Source organism: Aythya fuligula, chromosome 2 (genome assembly GCF_009819795.1).
Source record: "Aythya fuligula isolate bAytFul2 chromosome 2, bAytFul2.pri, whole genome shotgun sequence".
NCBI classification, from domain to species: domain Eukaryota; kingdom Metazoa; phylum Chordata; class Aves; order Anseriformes; family Anatidae; genus Aythya; species Aythya fuligula.
The window spans coordinates 115,007,542-115,024,936 of NC_045560.1; the positions used below are offsets into that span (position 1 = coordinate 115,007,542).

The 17,395-nt window shown below is 42.7% G+C and overlaps 1 protein-coding gene across 2 annotated transcripts in view; it reads left to right on the plus strand.

The window, feature by feature from the left end:
- The window catches only part of GAREM1 (GRB2 associated regulator of MAPK1 subtype 1), a 101,242-nt gene that overhangs the window by 14,328 nt on the left and 69,519 nt on the right, over positions 1-17,395 (plus strand). The window contains exon 2 of one of the 2 annotated variants that reach the window (XM_032180949.1): positions 8,283-8,423. In XM_032180949.1, coding sequence (XP_032036840.1) covers positions 8,283-8,423 — 141 coding nt within the window. Of the gene's footprint in view, positions 1-8,282; positions 8,424-17,395 lie in introns of those variants that run through there. The other variant, XM_032180950.1, reaches the window with a different exon arrangement.

Below are 17,395 nucleotides of genomic sequence, written 5' to 3' on the forward strand. Positions count from 1 at the left end.
GAGGGAAGCGTCATTGCTGGTACCGGGCCGTGCTGCTCTTGTGCTGTCAGGGGAAGCCTGGAAGAGCTGCTGGAAGATGTGGATCTGTGCAGTTGACGACACTTCAAATCAGCATTGTATTTCTTTTGAGAAAGAGGGGTTTGATAGGAATTTGAATCATGACAGAAATAGTGCTTGGTCCAGGTAACAGGAACCAGTACAAATGAATGTGCTGCTGGGATGAAATAGTTGAACAGAAACATCATCAAAACTACTCAGCAAATTAAGAAAGGAAGCTGAAAAGTGAGGTTGATTATCAACAGTCCTTGATAAAACTGCAAATTTTATTCCAGATCTCCGTGTTGCTTGCTCAGAAGGTTGTGCAGCTGGGGACAGAGACCTCTACTCCCATCCACTGTGCTCAGACACAGATGAGACCACAGTCAGGCTTCCCTAATGAATTGGCCCACTTTAAATTAAAAATTTAGTATACTACACTTTATATCCCAGAGATGATTAAATGTTAATGTGTTTTTTTGTTGTTGTTGTGTGTTTTTTTCTCCACCTTGCTCCCAGAAACTACAATATTTACCCTTCTAACTCACTGGCAGTCTGCATTAAGATTACACATGATCCACCCCCATGCACGTTGTTTTGCTTTTCTTTAAACAAAGAAGTTTATCTGATCAGCTAGATAATTCTTACTTTTTTTTTTTTTTTTTTTTTTTTGATGTCTGTATGGAATGACAAAGTGAGACTGATAACATGGAGAGGCTTTCAAGGAAGGTGTGTTTTTGTTTTGTTTTCCCAGTAGTAGTGTTTTCTACAATTCAGTGCTCTTTTACTTTTCTTCTATTACACATTTAATGCAACAGTAACTCTTCCAAGCCTCTGTTCAGTCATAGTGACAAAAAAAGTAACATTTTCAATCCTTGTAGATTTCCTGTTCGCTAGTGTTGTTAAAAGTGGAGTTCTTCATGTACCAAAATAGTTGTGAGGTTTTCTTTCATTCCTTTGTTAAGAAAAATTAGAAGGATGTGAAATTTTTCCATACAAAACCCTATTGCTGCTTCAAAATGGAAAATTCAGACGTTGTTCTCATCCTATTGAACTTTTTTTCTCTGACCTACATTTAGACAAGTTTTATTTTTGCGGAAAGAATAGCACTGGCAGGCTGAACAGCTCATTGAGATTTGACTCAGTAACCAAATACACTGCCAAAGTTAAAGCAAGCAAACCACCCTAACTTAACACTTACTGCTCTTTGACATTGAGTTATGTCCATATAGGTCTATTCCCAACAGATAGGCTAGAGTATGATGCAGCATGCAGAAAACAAAATGTTTGATTTCCTTCCCCAACCCTCCTTCAAAGTTCAGATAGAAGTTATTTGCCATGAGGAGTATTTCGGTGAGCAGGTTGCATGATCTGGTATTTAAATAAATATATATGTGTATGTATATGTCATTATCCTAATTTGAATATTCAGACTTAACAAGGAGTCTCTGTTTCTTCCCCTAAATGTAAAGACCAAACTCAGCATTACAAAAGAAGAAAGCTTTAACTGTAGGAGAAGAGGCACCTGTTCCAGTAAAGTAATATGACTGAGAGTTGGGGATGAAAGAATATATGCTGTGGTAGCATTGTGGTAGGTTGCAGGTTGGATTGATCTGTCCCATGTGCTGGTACAGCTTCAGTCTGTCTGAAACTGTATGACCGTGAGATGACTTCAGGTGAAGTCAGTGCTTCTGAAGCAAAGAGGACATTTGCTCACTTGTTTCTCTCCTCACCTTGATGGTCTGTTGACAGCTGCCTTCAGATCGTCATGCACCACAGCACTGTAGGTATTTGGATAACCAGTAGCATGTAGTTTAGTTCGTCTTTTGAGTTGTCACGTCTCATTTCTTTTATTTTTCCTCCATTGCATGTATTTAAACCATCTTTGGAGTGGGAAGCACTGTGCTTGTGTGCTGGGAGGAGCTGCAGCTTTTACCTGCTGTGAATCTGCCAATGACTTAAAAAGAAACCAAGTTCATCTTAGGATGCTGCCTCTGTAGGAGCTATGTGACTAGCAAATATTGGCAGAAACACAAGTTGGCCTTTTCAAAAAACAAGACAACTTTTACTAGTTGACTGGCGTACAGTATTGTAGATTCTTTCTTTTGGAGTGGAAAAGCAGGGCTGGCATTTCTATTTGTGCTAGCAGTGTGACCTCCCTCTGACCTGAAACATCTCTGTGCAGAGCCATGAAGTCAATAATGGTCTCTCTCTTTTTTTTTTTTTTTTTTTTTTTTTTAATAACAATGGATTATAATTTCATTTTATCCTGGCTGGAGCTATGCTTTGTTTTTCTGTGGTGCTGTAGGATAAAGTTGAGGTGTATATTAACACATGGCTTCTTGTTTGGCCCTCAGCCAGGGAAGGAGTCCCTTCTGCTTGTCCAGTGCAGCAGATACTGTGCAAGTAATGCTCCTCAGTGCTATAATAGCATGATAAATAAATAAGCACCTGTCTTTTTATTTTTATTTTTTTTCCCAGTTTCTAATCATTCTGCTTTCTGTTAGCTTCCAATTGTGGCAAAATAAGCCTTATTTGATCGTCTCTCATGAAATTAGCCACGTGCTGACAGGTCTTCCTAGTGATTTCATAGAATCGTTTGGATTGGAAAAGACCTCTAAGATCATCAAGTCCAAACATTAACCACATTTCACCAGGCAGCCACCTCTTCGCTTTCCTCAAACTGACCCCTCCGTCCTAGCAACTGCTGGTACAAGCTCCAGCAAGAGACACTTGAAGCTGCTCATTTGCGTGTCTTTTTGTAGTTACCTGGCTGAGCACCCACTGAAGTGATTTTTAATGTTGCTGAGATTTTCCTGTATAATGTTATGTTATGTGATTGTGGAACATTAGATGGGGTAATTAAAACCCACCACCTACTTAACTGACCAAGGCAGCCTGGGTGATGCACTTAATTGTACAGCAGCTGTTACCTGGATGCAGATGGAGTTCACACTTAATGAAAACACATGGCACCAAGTCTTGATGAATTTTCCCTGGGGTTTAGCAGGCATCTTCTTCACCACCTATTTCACAGAAGTGATCTTAAGATTGTCACGAGCTATTTTCTGTAAGCCTTTTTGTTCCAGGAAGAGCAGATTCTGCATGCTTGAACTAATGTGCAAGGGACAGCATTAAGCTCGCTTTACAGTCCTCTGTGATGAATGAGATGAGAGGAATGTCTCCGTAACCATCTTCCTGGCAGGAGCTGATGGTATCCAGTTCATCTGGCATGTGTAAATGCTATCTGTTATGTTGATGGAAGCTTGCATGGACTTCCTCTTTCTTTGAATCGCTCTTTACCTACTATTCTCATGCCTCCTGATAAAAAGCTTGTGTTTTAAAGGGAGTGATGTCAACTCCCAGCCAGGATGGCAGTGTGTGGCATTATAAAAATGTTTATATTCGTGTAGATTGCTGCTTATTTTTAGAAGTGTAGTTTCTGTGAGTGAATGAGTCATGGTATTCTGCACATTCTGCAGTGACTTAAATGTCAGCCTCTCAATACTAGAATGAGAACCCTAAAAGTTTGTGGTTTTTTTTTTTTTTCTGGTGTTTTTTGTTTGATGTTTTTCATTTGTTTCATTATTTTTCTTTAGTGGTTAGTGTTGAAAAGTCACTGCTATCTTTGGCAAATGAGACTATGTGAAACCAGGGTGAATTTTCTTTTATGGGACTTATTTAAAGCTTGGCCCGTTGTTGATCCAGAGGGAGGTGAAGAAGAGATGGCAGTGCTCAGACCCTTCAATACTGGAGGGTCTTCAGCTCTACCTCAGAGCCTTTACCCTAAATATTTAGAAATTGGGAAATACCAAAGGAAATAAAAGTGCACGTCCTCAGAGGGTAAGTGGTTGCTACAGCTTGCAGGGAGGTCGGTTCTTCCTTGTGTGCCGCAGCATTGCCACGTACAAGGTCAGGCCCAGCACGCAGCCAGCTACTGTTTCCTCATCTGGTTCTGAAAAACTGCAAGTGAGAACAGAAATTCATCTCTGAACTTGTAGATTGTAGCAAGACCGGGAGCAGGATAGCTCAGCTTTTAACTGTTCATCTGAGAGTGGAGTGTTTACAGTGACAGAGCCAAGCTTTGGCAAACGCGGATGATACCGTTTTGGAACTGGAAAGAATTATGAAAGGTGTATTGGCATTTAATGTAGGTGGTATTTAATAAGCATGGGAATCTAGATTAAGCAATTACCTTTTTTTATTATTATTATTTCGTTTTTCAACTGTGCCAACATGTGAACAATTTTCCTTCCGTGGTCAGCATTCCCTCTGCAGTAGCCTTTGAACAGCAGCGTGCTTTGCAGTATTTATGGTTTTCAGGAACTGTGCGGAAATGAAGTTTTGCCAATTATATAACTAAAAATGGCAACATGCCTGATTCAGAATGAATAAATGAGCAGCTGTTGCGATGCTGCTTAGGTGATCTGTGATGAAATAGCCTGCATCCTGCTCTCAGTCGCAGCGCTTATAGGATGACAGCTTGTTTAGGAACACCGGCTAACTTCCCAGCTCAGAGGTGTGAGGCTCTTATTGCAAGGCACAGTTGGGTGCCGATGCTTTATTTAGGATTTACACGCTGTTAGCGAATCATGGGTTTCTTAGTGTCGGGCATTATTATGAATATAGGTGACTCATGTTTTGGAAAGGTAGGGAACTTGAGGAGGGGTGGGGAAATGCATGTGATAATTCATTGCTTCTGACTTTTATTTGGGAGAAAAAAAAGTACTCAAGTATTTGCCTGTAGATTCTTTGTAGTGGTTTAATTATATTGCAGGCATTCGGGGTGGGGAGGAGAGGGTGAGGAGATACAGCTAATCCATATTTGATCATAAGAGACAAAACTGTTACTAAAGATGAGTGGCCTGTGCTCTATTTTCTCATGGCGTCTGGCTTTATGTAAGCAGTCGTGTAGGAGGATGTTGAATAGGTGAGAACCGAGTTGCATAGCTTGTGGATGGGAAGCCTGCTGACTTCTCTCCCACATAGCTGAAATGTGATTAATGAAAGGCTTGCATAACCTGCGCTACTGAGACGGGGGAAGATCAGATTGGATGCGTGTGGCTGTTTTGTAAGGTACGGTTTGCTGAGAGAAGTGTAGAGGGCGAAGCCTGGGCTGTGCTTGAGCCGGGACCTGAGCAGCACAGCCTGCTTCAGAGACATCTCCTGCCTGAAAGGTTCATCTCTCCGGGAGGAGACTGGTCTAAAGGCACTGAGCAAGTCAACGGAAGAAAACAGAAGAGCTTGCACCGCCACACTCTGTTGTCTCATTCATGTTCGACTCTTCCTTGTACTTGTGGTTTTGCTTGTCCATTAATCCCTACAAGGAGCATCTTTCTATAAAGCCACCCCAGGCAGCTGGTCCACCCACAGCTACAGGATATCAGGACGTGGTACTGACAGACCTGCCCTTGTGCAGGAGGCTTGCATCCACCCCCCTCCTCCGCTCCAGCTCCATGGCAAAGTGCAGAACTCGTTTCCGACTTAATCAGTGTGAGTGAATGATTGTTGTAACAGGAATTGTGGTTTCCAGGGTTCAAACAGGAAAAAAAAATGCAGCTACTTCCAGCTGCAGACTTCATTAGGTAGTCACTCGTGGGCCTGCCTTGGTAATATCTTTTTACACTCACCTGTCCCACCCAGTTTTCAGAGTAACCACTTAAGCAGATCATGGCTTGTGAGCCACGGCTGGAAGCTCCTTTTCATAATGGGTATTTTTTTGTTGTTGTTTTTCCTGAGAACATCTTTCTCAGACTCTTGGAGGATGACCCATACTATAATTATTTCCCTGCAATCCTGGCTGGTACAATTCAGCCTTTCTTTAGGTAATGGCCTGAAATTACAACTACAAATTGTAAGGCATGGAAAAGCATACCAGAGATGCTTTGTATTTTCTTCAAAATTTGTTTACCATTGTCAGTGAAACTTGTAAAATACTAGTTCTTCCCTTAGGTGTCATTGGTTTTGTTTTGTTGTGGGATGGAATAATTACTTGTTGCCATGGATTATAGAAAGCAGGAGCGTAAGTCTCTGAACTGAAACAGGAGTTTGAAGTAACACCATGTATTATTATCATTGTGTTTTCCGACAAAATTTCGACTGTGCTGCAGTAAGACGAGGAGACTTTTTATATCTATTAGGAGTCGCCTTGTGAGCAGAGAGCAGAAGATGCTCAAAGGCAGATGATTTGGTGAAATGTAGCAGGTGTGTGACTCCTCTAACAAGTACCTGACCATCCTTCCAGATACTGGAGGGACTGCGGAGCTTTCCTGTGCTGCCTGGCCCTTCTGTCACTCTGCCCTAAGCTTTCTGAAGTCCCTTCCATGCTCCCAGCACGGTGAGGGTGCAGGCGTGGAGACATGGTCCCAAATAGCTCTTGGAAACCAGCTCATGAAAGACTGTGCTTGTGTTTTTGAAAGCTGCACTGTCAAAAAGGAGAAAAACTGGAAATGGGACCTCTACGGGGCAAAGAGTAACTGGAACTGATGAGCTCCATGTGCCTTGGGGTTGCCCACCCACTCCTTTAAGTTGAAGCCCCACATGTGCAAAATAGGAACAACTTGTTTTAAGGTCTAGCAGAGCCTGGGAAGCCCTGAGACGGGTCTGCCCTTAGGTGACCCCCATCCATGTTTCTGCAGAAATCAGCCAGAACCTGGCGGTCCGCGGGTGGCAGAGCAGTCGGTGGCAGTGGTCTCTCCTCACATGAAATCCAGCAGTTCTCACACCCGCCAGCTGCCGTGTTTTGATTCGTGTAGGAGGGCATTTCTTGATAGAATGAGAGCATGAAATCAGGCAGGAATGGAGGGTGCAGTAACCACCGCACGCGGGGGAAAAGATTGCCTGGTGTGGGCAGAAGGAGCACAATGGGAAGTCTCTCTCCTGGTGTCGAGCCCGAGCGGGGAAACGTCTGCTGCTTGAGACAGAAAGCCTGATTCTTCCTCTGCCTTAAAAACATGGGAGGACAGGGAGGAAGAAGTGCAGTTTGCTGCGGCAGCTGAAGGGAATGGGTTTTGTCCAAATGTGATGCCAGGGCTAAACCGAATGCTTTATTTCTGGCTGCAACAGCAGAGGGTCGGTGGGGGAGAGCAAAAATAAAAAGTAAAGCTTTGTTATTCTTGGCCTGTGGTTAGTGTCTACCAAGTGTTTCTGAAAGTTCATGTGAGTGCTTTCAAGACACCTTGAGAAAGGTGTCCTGTAGTCTGTATGTGAAAGACCAGGAATGCAGGAGAGCATTCTGCTATGGTATCCCCTGCTCTATAAAATTTTGCGCCTGTATCATCCTTGGTATGTATATCTAGTACTTTGAATAGTCTAACGTGGCCCTTGCAGTCACTGGAAAGCCAAGTGAAGCAGTGTTGTCCAGGTTAGGCACTGCAGTCAGTGGAGGAGGAGAGGAAGGTGCTTGTGGAAATACAAAAGATTTGGGACACATACGTATAAAGGAGAGCCCTCTGTCTTGTGGTGCTTGGGATGGACTTGGCAGGCACCAGAGCATGAGAAGGGGCATTGCAGGGGTGAGGTAGGCATGATCTGTGGGGGCTCTGGGTTGCATTTATCTCTCATTTATCTCGACTTTGGTGTGTTAACATTTCCCCCTCTGCTCCTCCTTGTCCTATCATTATCTGACCGAGCAAAAAGTTGCCTTCCATCTTTTTATAAGCCCCCTTAATTAATTTTAGATATATGCGAACAGCTGACTACCTAGTGACAGAGCTGAGATCGCTGTATCTGCAGGTTAGGTACCCAGTTTCTTAGTAGTGATGAACAAGGTTTGGCTTCAGGTGGCTATAGGTTAGTGTGGTGCCGATCTTTTAACATACAAAAAGGTACTTTCCTCTTGATACCTCCAAAACCTCATAACTGATATGTTTATTTATAGCTTTCCTTTATCTGAAAGTTAAGAAGTCTCGAGTATATGTATTAAGCGAGATAGGCAGACATAAACAGGGATATGAAAAGTCTGTTCATGCAGAAAACTGAAAAAGTAGCCTGAGAGCCGCTGCTGAGTAATCAAGAGTACATCTCTGTGGTGCTTGTAGGCAGGCACTGTGTTGTGTTGGGTTTGTTTCTCTTAAGATAAAATGCTTACACTGCAAAATGAATACTGCTTAGAATTAAACTTAATTGGATTTTTAAATATCAAAATGTCTGAAAAATGTGCAGTAATAAGAATATAAAATGCTTCTTGTGAAGTTTTCCTAATTCTATATGTAATTAATTAAAAAAAAAATACATCTGTTTTGCAGGAGAAACTGTAGAAGGCCTTCGAGAGAGTGATTACCTTCTGATTCATTCATGTCGGCAGTGGACAACAATCACAGCTCACAGCCTGGAGGAGGGCCACTATGTCATAGGGCCAAAGATAGAAATCCCTGTACATTATGCAGGTAAAGTTGTTGTTAACTTGAAATACAAATTCAAAGAGAGTGAATCACCTACCACTTACATTGGTCACTTTAATTGCTGGAGTGAAGCTAAGTCTCTGGTATCGGTGACCATGACCTTTTGATAATGCTACTGAGCACAAGAGAAACTGATGTACTCCCAGAGGTACTAAATAGATGTTTGTCATTGGGCAGCATGCTTAGAGAACACAGCTATGTAGAATAATCGGGTTTAATTTGAGCATAACAAATTGCCAGCCTTTTTCATCTGTGAACATGGTAGCAAAAGTATGGAAGTTTGAAAATGCACTGAAATATCAGTCATAGATAGAATGGGGGTTGTGATTAATTACATACTTGAGCTGGAGGAGATTTTTACTTTTTTTTAATATATCTGTGTTAAAAGGTAGGGAGCATTCATAACAGTACTGCAGGGCGCTCCTTGACATTTCTTTGTTGCTGCCTGCCTTTTTGGATGATGCAATAATACCGTTGTTCCCAGTAGGTAGGTATGGCACCACTAATCAATATTTATTTTACAATTTCAAATTAGTTTTCCTTTCCTAAGAAATTATTTTAATAACTTCCCACTGCTTAATGTCCTTATTGACAAGCTGAATAGAGCAGTACTGTCTGATTGGGATGTACTTATCTTGCCGCAGTTAAGATGCAAAAATGTAAAAGGCTGGCAAGTGTAAACTCAAGGAGCCATGGCTACAGAGCAAAGGTGTGTGCTTAGTACTGTGCTTTCTCTTTGTCTTCCATACGGCCAGTTGTCAATTGATTAATCAATTCAGTTGTCTTGCTGTCTCTTTTTTAGATGTTGGTGTAATGAGGGTGGGATGAGTTGTACGAGAGCTGACTGAGATTTGCTTTAATCGCACCAGTGCTGCAACTGCAGTGATGCACTGTATTTGGTGATGGAACTTGCACTGTTTTTCCTTGGAGCTGGCTTCTGGAAGGTTAAATGTTTTAAGACATGTTTAAAAACTTCGGTCTGTTAGCACACAGCGTCATAATGTACATGGCATTAAAATTCTATGAATTTAACTTTTTTAGTATAAGCAGTTTCTAGTGTATGTGCTTAGTAACTATTCTTTTTTCACACCTCCTGACTCCATAAGCTTCAGTGCCATGGCCAGAAAAACACCTTTCTTCTTTCAGACTGAATGGTGCATTTTAAAATTCTCACTGATTCCTGGAAGAACAGAAAATAAACTGGTTTTTGGTGTAGAAGAAGGCTGGACTTTTAAGGGGTTTACTAAAGCTTGGTTCTTAATTTGTAAAGAACTTAACAAAGATCTGCGAGGCAGGGTTTCCTGGTTCTTCGTGTTTCGTTCATGCTTGGCTTGATTTTGCTGATATCTATGTAAACTCAAAGTCTGTTCCTTAGGATATTGCAAAAGCCATTGATGTGGTTTTCTTCCTGGCTTGTGTTAATGCAGGAAGAGTGTGTTTAGTTGACAGAACACATTTTGCTGTCAAACGATCTCCAGAAAGTTCCCTGCTGTAAACTCCTCATTTATGAGACAAAAATACAGGAAAACTTCAGAAGTTGCCATGTAGTAAAGGCTCATACTAAATAAGTGGTGCGATCCAGTGCTGCCAAAGGAACCTCACAGAAATGCTCAGGGCTAACTTGAGGTATCAGATCATGCAATACAAGTTTGCCTCTGAGAAAGGAGAGATGTGTCTAAGGATGTGAAGGCTGAGCTAGAAGAGCACTGCAACCAGGTGCTTGGGTGCTAACCTCCAAAAGCATTTAGAGGTATCTTCCATACACTAAAAATTTATGCTGTCGTGGAATATGATACAGGGCTCTGTAAGGTAACGCTAAGTGAGTTGTCAGGGCTGCATTGTGCAGTGCCTCACAGCATGGTTTTGGGATCCAGAACCCCACAAGAAAGCGGCCACGCTTCATGTTGCTGCTGCAGAAGGCTTCTTAGGCTGGGGACTGCCCTGATACATTTATGCTTCTAGCTCAGGAGCCAGGCTGGGCATCTGCTCTGTGGTAAGCCATGAGAAGGCTGGGCAGTGGGAGCGCTCCAGAATCATGGACAGGATCTGAGCAGGATGTGCTGCTACCAAAAGGCTGGATGTTCAGCTGGCCAGAGCCTTGTGAGCTCGCTGACACAGCCCTCCGTTTACATGCAAGAACTTCCCATCTTTGAAGAAAACACAACTGGAACAGTTGACAAGCTGTTTTTATGGGGTTCAGCCATTAGTATCTGGTTTTAGGGGTGGGATTTTTGTCTTCATACAACAATACAGTTTACACACATTTGCCTATAAGTTTTGGATTATGACTGCTGATTTTTTTTTTGCACGCTTTCACTTTAAACTTCTGTCAAGTAAGACATCAGCTACAAACATGCAGTTGGCATTGTTGCTTATACTGCCTACCAGAAAGGTCTTTAGACATTGAACATAAACATTTATTAAATGACCTTCCAGGTTTCTTTTATATTTAATACAATAATTTAATTCCCCTCCAGATTTTAAAGTAGCAGATCGTAGCATCATTTTGGTTGGTACTGTTTAGCAGAAAGGGAAGTTGAAACTGATTTTATTCCCCTGAGATTATGTGTTTAAGTACCACAAAGTCATCAGTCTCATATATAAATACTAGTATAACGTAAATTTTATTTTGCTATTTGCTAAATCGGGTTTTGGTACATTTATTAGACCTAAATATAATAAAGCCTTGTTAAAGAAAGAAAATGCTGTATTTCACATTTATGTGAAATTTCATTAGCAGAACCTCTGTTCTGCAGTCCTGTTACTGGGAAGCTACTACCCCAGTTGTTTCATTTGGGGGTGACTTACATACAGTTAATTTTTGCTGTTGCTGTCAGAGAAGACTCATATATGACAGCTGCTAGTCTAAGCATTCCCTCTTGAATACTCTTTCCAGTCTGCTTCTCTTTAGAGTAAAAGCTAAAGTCAATGTAGCATCAAGTTCAATTCTCATGTAATTAAAAACGAATGGCTAACGTGTTTCTGACTCCTAAAACAAAGGAGGTCTTCACGTGTATGTGATATGAAGAGTGGATCAAAATTACTGTCCTGGTAGTCTCCTGCCTTGCTGTAAGAGAGCAGACTTCACAAGAGTCCATGGCAAACCACTGCGGCGTACAGGCATTGCTTGGGTGTCCTTTACTTTCCCTCCCCAAGTTCCCGTAATTCACACCTGATACTTCTAACAAGGCCTTACCTGCTCGCTGTTTGAGCTAGCTTTATATCGTTCCTGCTACTATATCCCTAATATTAAATTTCTACTCCAGAAATGTGTGCATCATCTATACCCTCCAGCTGACAACAAATGTTACCACTAGTTCAGGCTGAGGCAGCACATATAAACGTCTCCTGTAGTAACCTCAGAAAAATGCTGTTGTATGATCTGAATTTGGTATCTTACAGAATTAAAGTTTGCTGTGCTGCTTCTTGTCAAGACAAATGCCTCTTATCCTCTGTGCAGAGGTATCTGTGTGGGGAGCTGCAGGCGTTCGTGGCTGCTGCTCGCATGTATTCTGTGATAACTGAAAGTGATTGAAGCCTCCGTCAGAGGGCTTGAACACCATGGGCCTCAGGTGATGTCTGATCCTTCTTGTGTCAGGTTCTGGGGCTACAGAGCTCAAACCAAAAGCGTTATCACAGAATCACAGAATCACAGAATTTCTAGGTTGGAAGAGACCTCAAGATCATCGAGTCCAACCTCTGACCTAACGCTAGCAGTCCCCACTAAACCATATCCCTAAGCTGAGGTTTTATCAGCTCAAGCCCCAGAGGTCCCCTGCTCTGACTCTAAAGAGCCCAGGTTCAGGCTGTTGTATGTGCCTGTGCTACGTGGCCACAGTTTGTACTGGGTGCAGATCACTGCTTCGGAGTTGGATGGAGCTGGATGTGGTTGCCTGAACTTGCTGTACAGGTAAAGCAGCACGGAGGGCAGCGGAATGAGACATGAGCATGTCCGTACTCTTATCTACAGAGCACAGCCTTTTCTTTCAGAGGCTGAACTAATATTGGTGACCATATGCAGTGAAAGAAGAAATACTGTGGGATGAGCTGGCAGCACTGAGGTTACTTTGCCCTAGATACTCCCATGTTTAATCAAATCATAACAGGGCCTTTACTGTTGTTTTCTAGTGCCTTATCTCTGTTGTTGTAACTGATGGTTCATTTGCCCTCTTGTCCTGTCTGTTAGAGGGTTTTCCCTTCTGTCAATCAAAATGATGACTTTAAAAAAAAAAAAAATTCAGCCTCCCTACCACTTATTTTTCTTCTAATCAGCTTTGTCCAGAGTTTGGAGGGAAATAGCTCTTGCATCAGTGCTGCCATCTGTGTGTTCGTACAAGGCAAGTAATAAAGAAAATACTTCTATTAAGACACTAGAAAGTAACACCCTATTCCAGGGTGTGCCATGTTGTAACATATCCGGGGTGTTGGAAATACTCTTCCTGTGACCTCATGCCTCCCAGCCACAAAGTGAAGGTGTACAATTACTAATACAGAGTAATCACTTGTGCCCTGTCCGGCTGCTTGCCTAAGAATACCGATAGCTTTCTTAATGTCTTTTACATGAAGAAATACACGGCCTCATCGTGTGAGCCTTCCCCAGGTGGGGCAGCTGGTGGGAATGAGTCAGAAATCCCTTCTCTGGTTTTTGAACCAGTGTGAATGAACATCCTACTGAAACCTGTTCCTACTAGTTTGATTTGTTAATCATGGCTGTGCCTCGCTGCATCCTGTTAGCACGGAGGAAGGCTCTCTCTGCAGGTCTTCTCAGGAGTGAACTTGCCTTTGCAGCTGCGGAGCTGCAGGACTCCCTGAGATGCTGCAACGTGCAGCAGCAGTTCCTGCCTCCTGTCCCAAGGCATGCCCGCCTCTGAGGCAGTTGTGCAGTGCCACCAAGCCTGCTGCCTGCTCTGGGATGGTCAGAACATGGACACAGGAGAGTGCTGAAGTGTGGTGTGAGTTAGGCATCTCCTAGTTGTCTTGAGGTGTTGACAACAGGTCAACCCTTGAATCTCCTCTACCCAAGATGTGGAAGAGTGTGATGATGCCAAACGCTGTTAGGTGTTTAGTGGTATGTTAGTTCTGCTTATTCATGCTCTGTGGCTCTCTTCATGGCTTTGGAGAGAAGAGCAGACTCTAGACTGGTGAACATTCATTGCTTAATGACTTTAGGGTAGCTATTGGCAGCCTGAATCCCTTTGGGGACAGATGGGGTGCTTTGCTGGCCTAAGTTCAGTTCGGGTAGTGATGGACATAGGGCCCTTTTACTCACCTTTGCCTCACTGTAAACAGAAGATGGTGTCAGGAAGAGGTAAGCATGTTCTTTTGTGTAAGTGGGGGAGTACAGCTCTGATGGGGTAACTTTTAAGTTCAAAGAAGTGGGTGAGAGCTGAAACAGGGAGGGACACTGCTTTGGAGTAGGGAACTTACTCAGGTGAGTCCTCTCCAGCAAACAGGTACACCACTCCCTGATATGAAATGTGTTTTGCATTTTAATTTGTGTTTTGCTTTGAACTTAACCTGGCACCCAACTGTTACGTAGTTCTGGAGCTTTTATGCTGTACAACGGCATACGGCTTCTAGAGAACAGGGCCTGAATTCAGCAGCTCTGAAAGAGGCAGGCTGCCATGTGTGTATGGGCTGGTGAATGATTAATGAGTGTGTGTCCTCAGAAGAAAACCAAGACAAAAAACAACCCCCACATTTAACCCCCCCCTCCCAGTACTCAAGTTTTGTTTTCGTTTTGTTTTCTTCAAAAAGGTTGTTTGATCTTAAAAGCAGTCAGAGGTATGAAAGCTTTTTTTCACAGGTACTGCTAATAAAAACACTGCCACCAGTATATGGTCTTCATGGGTTTAAAACAGAAATAGGAGGCTTGTAACACTAGATACTTGATTTTGTGAAGTTTCCTGAGAACTGCGACCCTTTTATCCCCATAACTGAAGAGAAAAATGTATCTTCCTTATTCATTTAAAAGTGTCATTGTAGAATAGTGCCTGGGTATTGCAGAGTTTGTCTCTTCTGTTGGTTAGTCTGAGAACAGCAGTCTCCAAAACACTGCTCACAGAGCACCATTCCCTGCTTTCTCTGACAGGGCAATAACTATCTTAATCTGTATTTATCTCCTTAGTTTTCTTATTTAGTTTTTCTCTTCTTTTTCCTTGCCAAAGACTCTGTTTTTCTATTCTAGGGAATCGAGGCCTTGAGGTCTGTCAACTGTTTTCATATTCCTGTTTTTTTAAATCTGTCATTGAGGAATAATGTGCGAATTGCTCTTCCATACATGAACAAATCTCTATATTCTTAATTTTTATGGTGTTATTTTTTTTTCTTCCATAGACTTACCGTAAAGTTAAGCTGATGTCAGACTTGCCATGATTCACCACAGCCCTATCTGTTTGTTATTCTACATTTCTGTGCCTTTTAACCTTTGGCAGATGTTTCTCCATTGACCATCAGTGCAATGTCAAGTCACAGGATAAAAAATGCAGGCACAGAAAATTCTGGCAAAAATTTCCCATTTCTTTCACACCTCCAGGATCGTATTCTCCCTGTTCCATCATCCTTCCCCGGCCCACCAGCACCCAGGCAGATGAAGTAGCAGTATTTTACAAAAGTTTTAATGAAATATTCCCCTTTTGTCTGACCACCTTTATTGGAGAATCTCTTTTTTTTTTTTTTTTTTTTTACCTATTAAGAATATGTACAGGTGTTTTAACACTACATTTTCACGCTGGATGGATTTTTGTTGAGCAGTTGTATGTCCTGAGCCCGAGTAGTTAGTTCTAAGCATGTACAGTACTAGCTTTCTAGTATCGTGTGCTGGCAGCTTCCCAGGATGCACGCAGAGGTATTTCTGTGGATCAGAAATATCTCTTCTGTGTGGGGAGATAGTTCAAATGCAGCTTCTAGTGGAACAGCAGTGTACCATTCTTCATCAGGTTGAACTGCTGATAATCTTCTGAAGTACTTTCAACTTCACATCTCTGAAGTCAGCCAGCCTTTTTTGCAGTGTCCAGTTTCTTTAAAATTATCATCCTTATTAAAATTAGCAGACCGTGACACAGACTGCTTCTCTCTTTCTATATATACGATCTAATTTCTATGAGAGACTTGTGGAGTCTCTCACCTACAGAATCTGTAGATTTCACTTGATTTCCAGGGTGGTTGATGGAAGTATCAAAGTTCATATTCAGCATATTGGTGAAACCCCCTTCAGCTCTGCCTGAGCTCCCATCCACCTCCAGTCCTGCTACCTGGACCAGCTGAAACATCTGAAACTGCTGTGGAGTCTGCAGCCATCGCTGCTCTGTGGTGCAATCCGAAAGGTCAGGTTAGTTCACGGGGTGGGATCTCTGCCGGGGATGGACGGAGAGTCGGATTATGTCCCAGAAGTTCACAGAGAAAAAGCACCTGATTTTTCTGTCCTCCTTTCCAACCTGGGAGAAGAGTTTGTGTTTTGTAGACTCAAGTTTGTATCAAATTTAATTTGTTTCATGGGATTTGCTTTGTGCCTCAAAAGAAACAAAGACTTGTGATGATAGTGATATTTTTCTATAGTGTTTCAGTGGCATATTAGGCAGAAAGAGGTGTTTGTCTTTAGCCGTTTTCCTTTTCTCCACTTTGTCTTCTGAGTGCAGCCTTACCCTTTGTAAAAAGCCCGAGGTTTGCCTCGGCATTGAACTTCATGTTTTATTGGTGAGAGGGAAAGGGAGTAGGAGGAGAGAGGAAAACTTGCAGCTTTTACAACTGCTGATTTGAAGTATCACATGTTCTTCTCAGACTTGCACGCTTCTTGGCTGTTACTCCAAGTCTGCAAACTAGCAGCTTGCTGAAATTCAGCTGTGACCTTAGAAGCATTCACTGTGAGGTTTTTGTTTGTTTGCTTCAGATCTCTGGGGGCAGCAAAGAAACTGATAGGAGCTGCATCAATTAGGAGAGAACTCCAGAGGCTTATACAAAAGAAATTAACTGGGGAGGATGACTTCTTAAAAGATTGCAGTTGAGGGAAGGTTAGAACAGCAGCCAGGAAACTGGTTCCCAGAAGACTGGGAGATGGGCTAAATCACACAGGATTTGCTCAGCATTGCTTGAATTACTTTGCCCTAGCTCTTGGCTGGTACGGTGGAGCACTGGGCTCATCTGCATGGCAACAGAAAGGCTGAAGTGCTCTTAAAAGTTGCCTAACACAACTGCTAGGAAGCTCAGGGGAAAAGGCTAATCCATGCCAAATTTCAGGGTGTATTTAGGGCTATGCTGGAGGTTCCGGTCTGCTCCCACGCTTCCAACCACTTGAGACAACCCAAAGTACTGGCTACAAGGAAGCTGGAAACGTGGCTCCTGAGTTCCCAAGAGGAAGCTGTTCTCTTCTTCCGTGAGCTGTAAATTAAGGCTTTAAAAGGGAGGAGGTACGTGAGCACTGCAGCCTACCTGGTTGTTAACCTCCTGCTGGTTAAGCTGGGGAGGGACAAGCATTTCTGGATGTGCATAGGTTTCCAGATAGGACAGCTGGAGATGGAGATACACCTGCAAAGCAGGACCCTATGTTCTTTGCCATAATACCTCCTTCCTGCATCCTGGGAGTGGGATAGGTGGAAAAAATGTCTGTTTTAGGCGTCATTTGGGAACTAGACATGAACTAAGTGCGATGCTGTTTCATCCTTTCCTACCCTGAAGTAGATCTTTAGGCAGGTTTAACCATACTGTTAGAAAACTTGAAGGATAATTAGAAGCTCAAAGAGAGAAGCTAGTCTGTAATTCACACTAGTTTTCCTAAAGTAGAAAAGTGCGTGCACGCGTGTGTGTACATGCCTGTATAATATATCACAGAGTCAGAATGGCTGAGGTTGGAAGGGACCCCTGGAGATCATCCAGTCCAACGCCCCTGATCAAGCAGGGTCATCTAGAGCACATTTCACTGGATCAGGTCCAAGCAGCAGGCTTTGAATATCTCCAGAGAA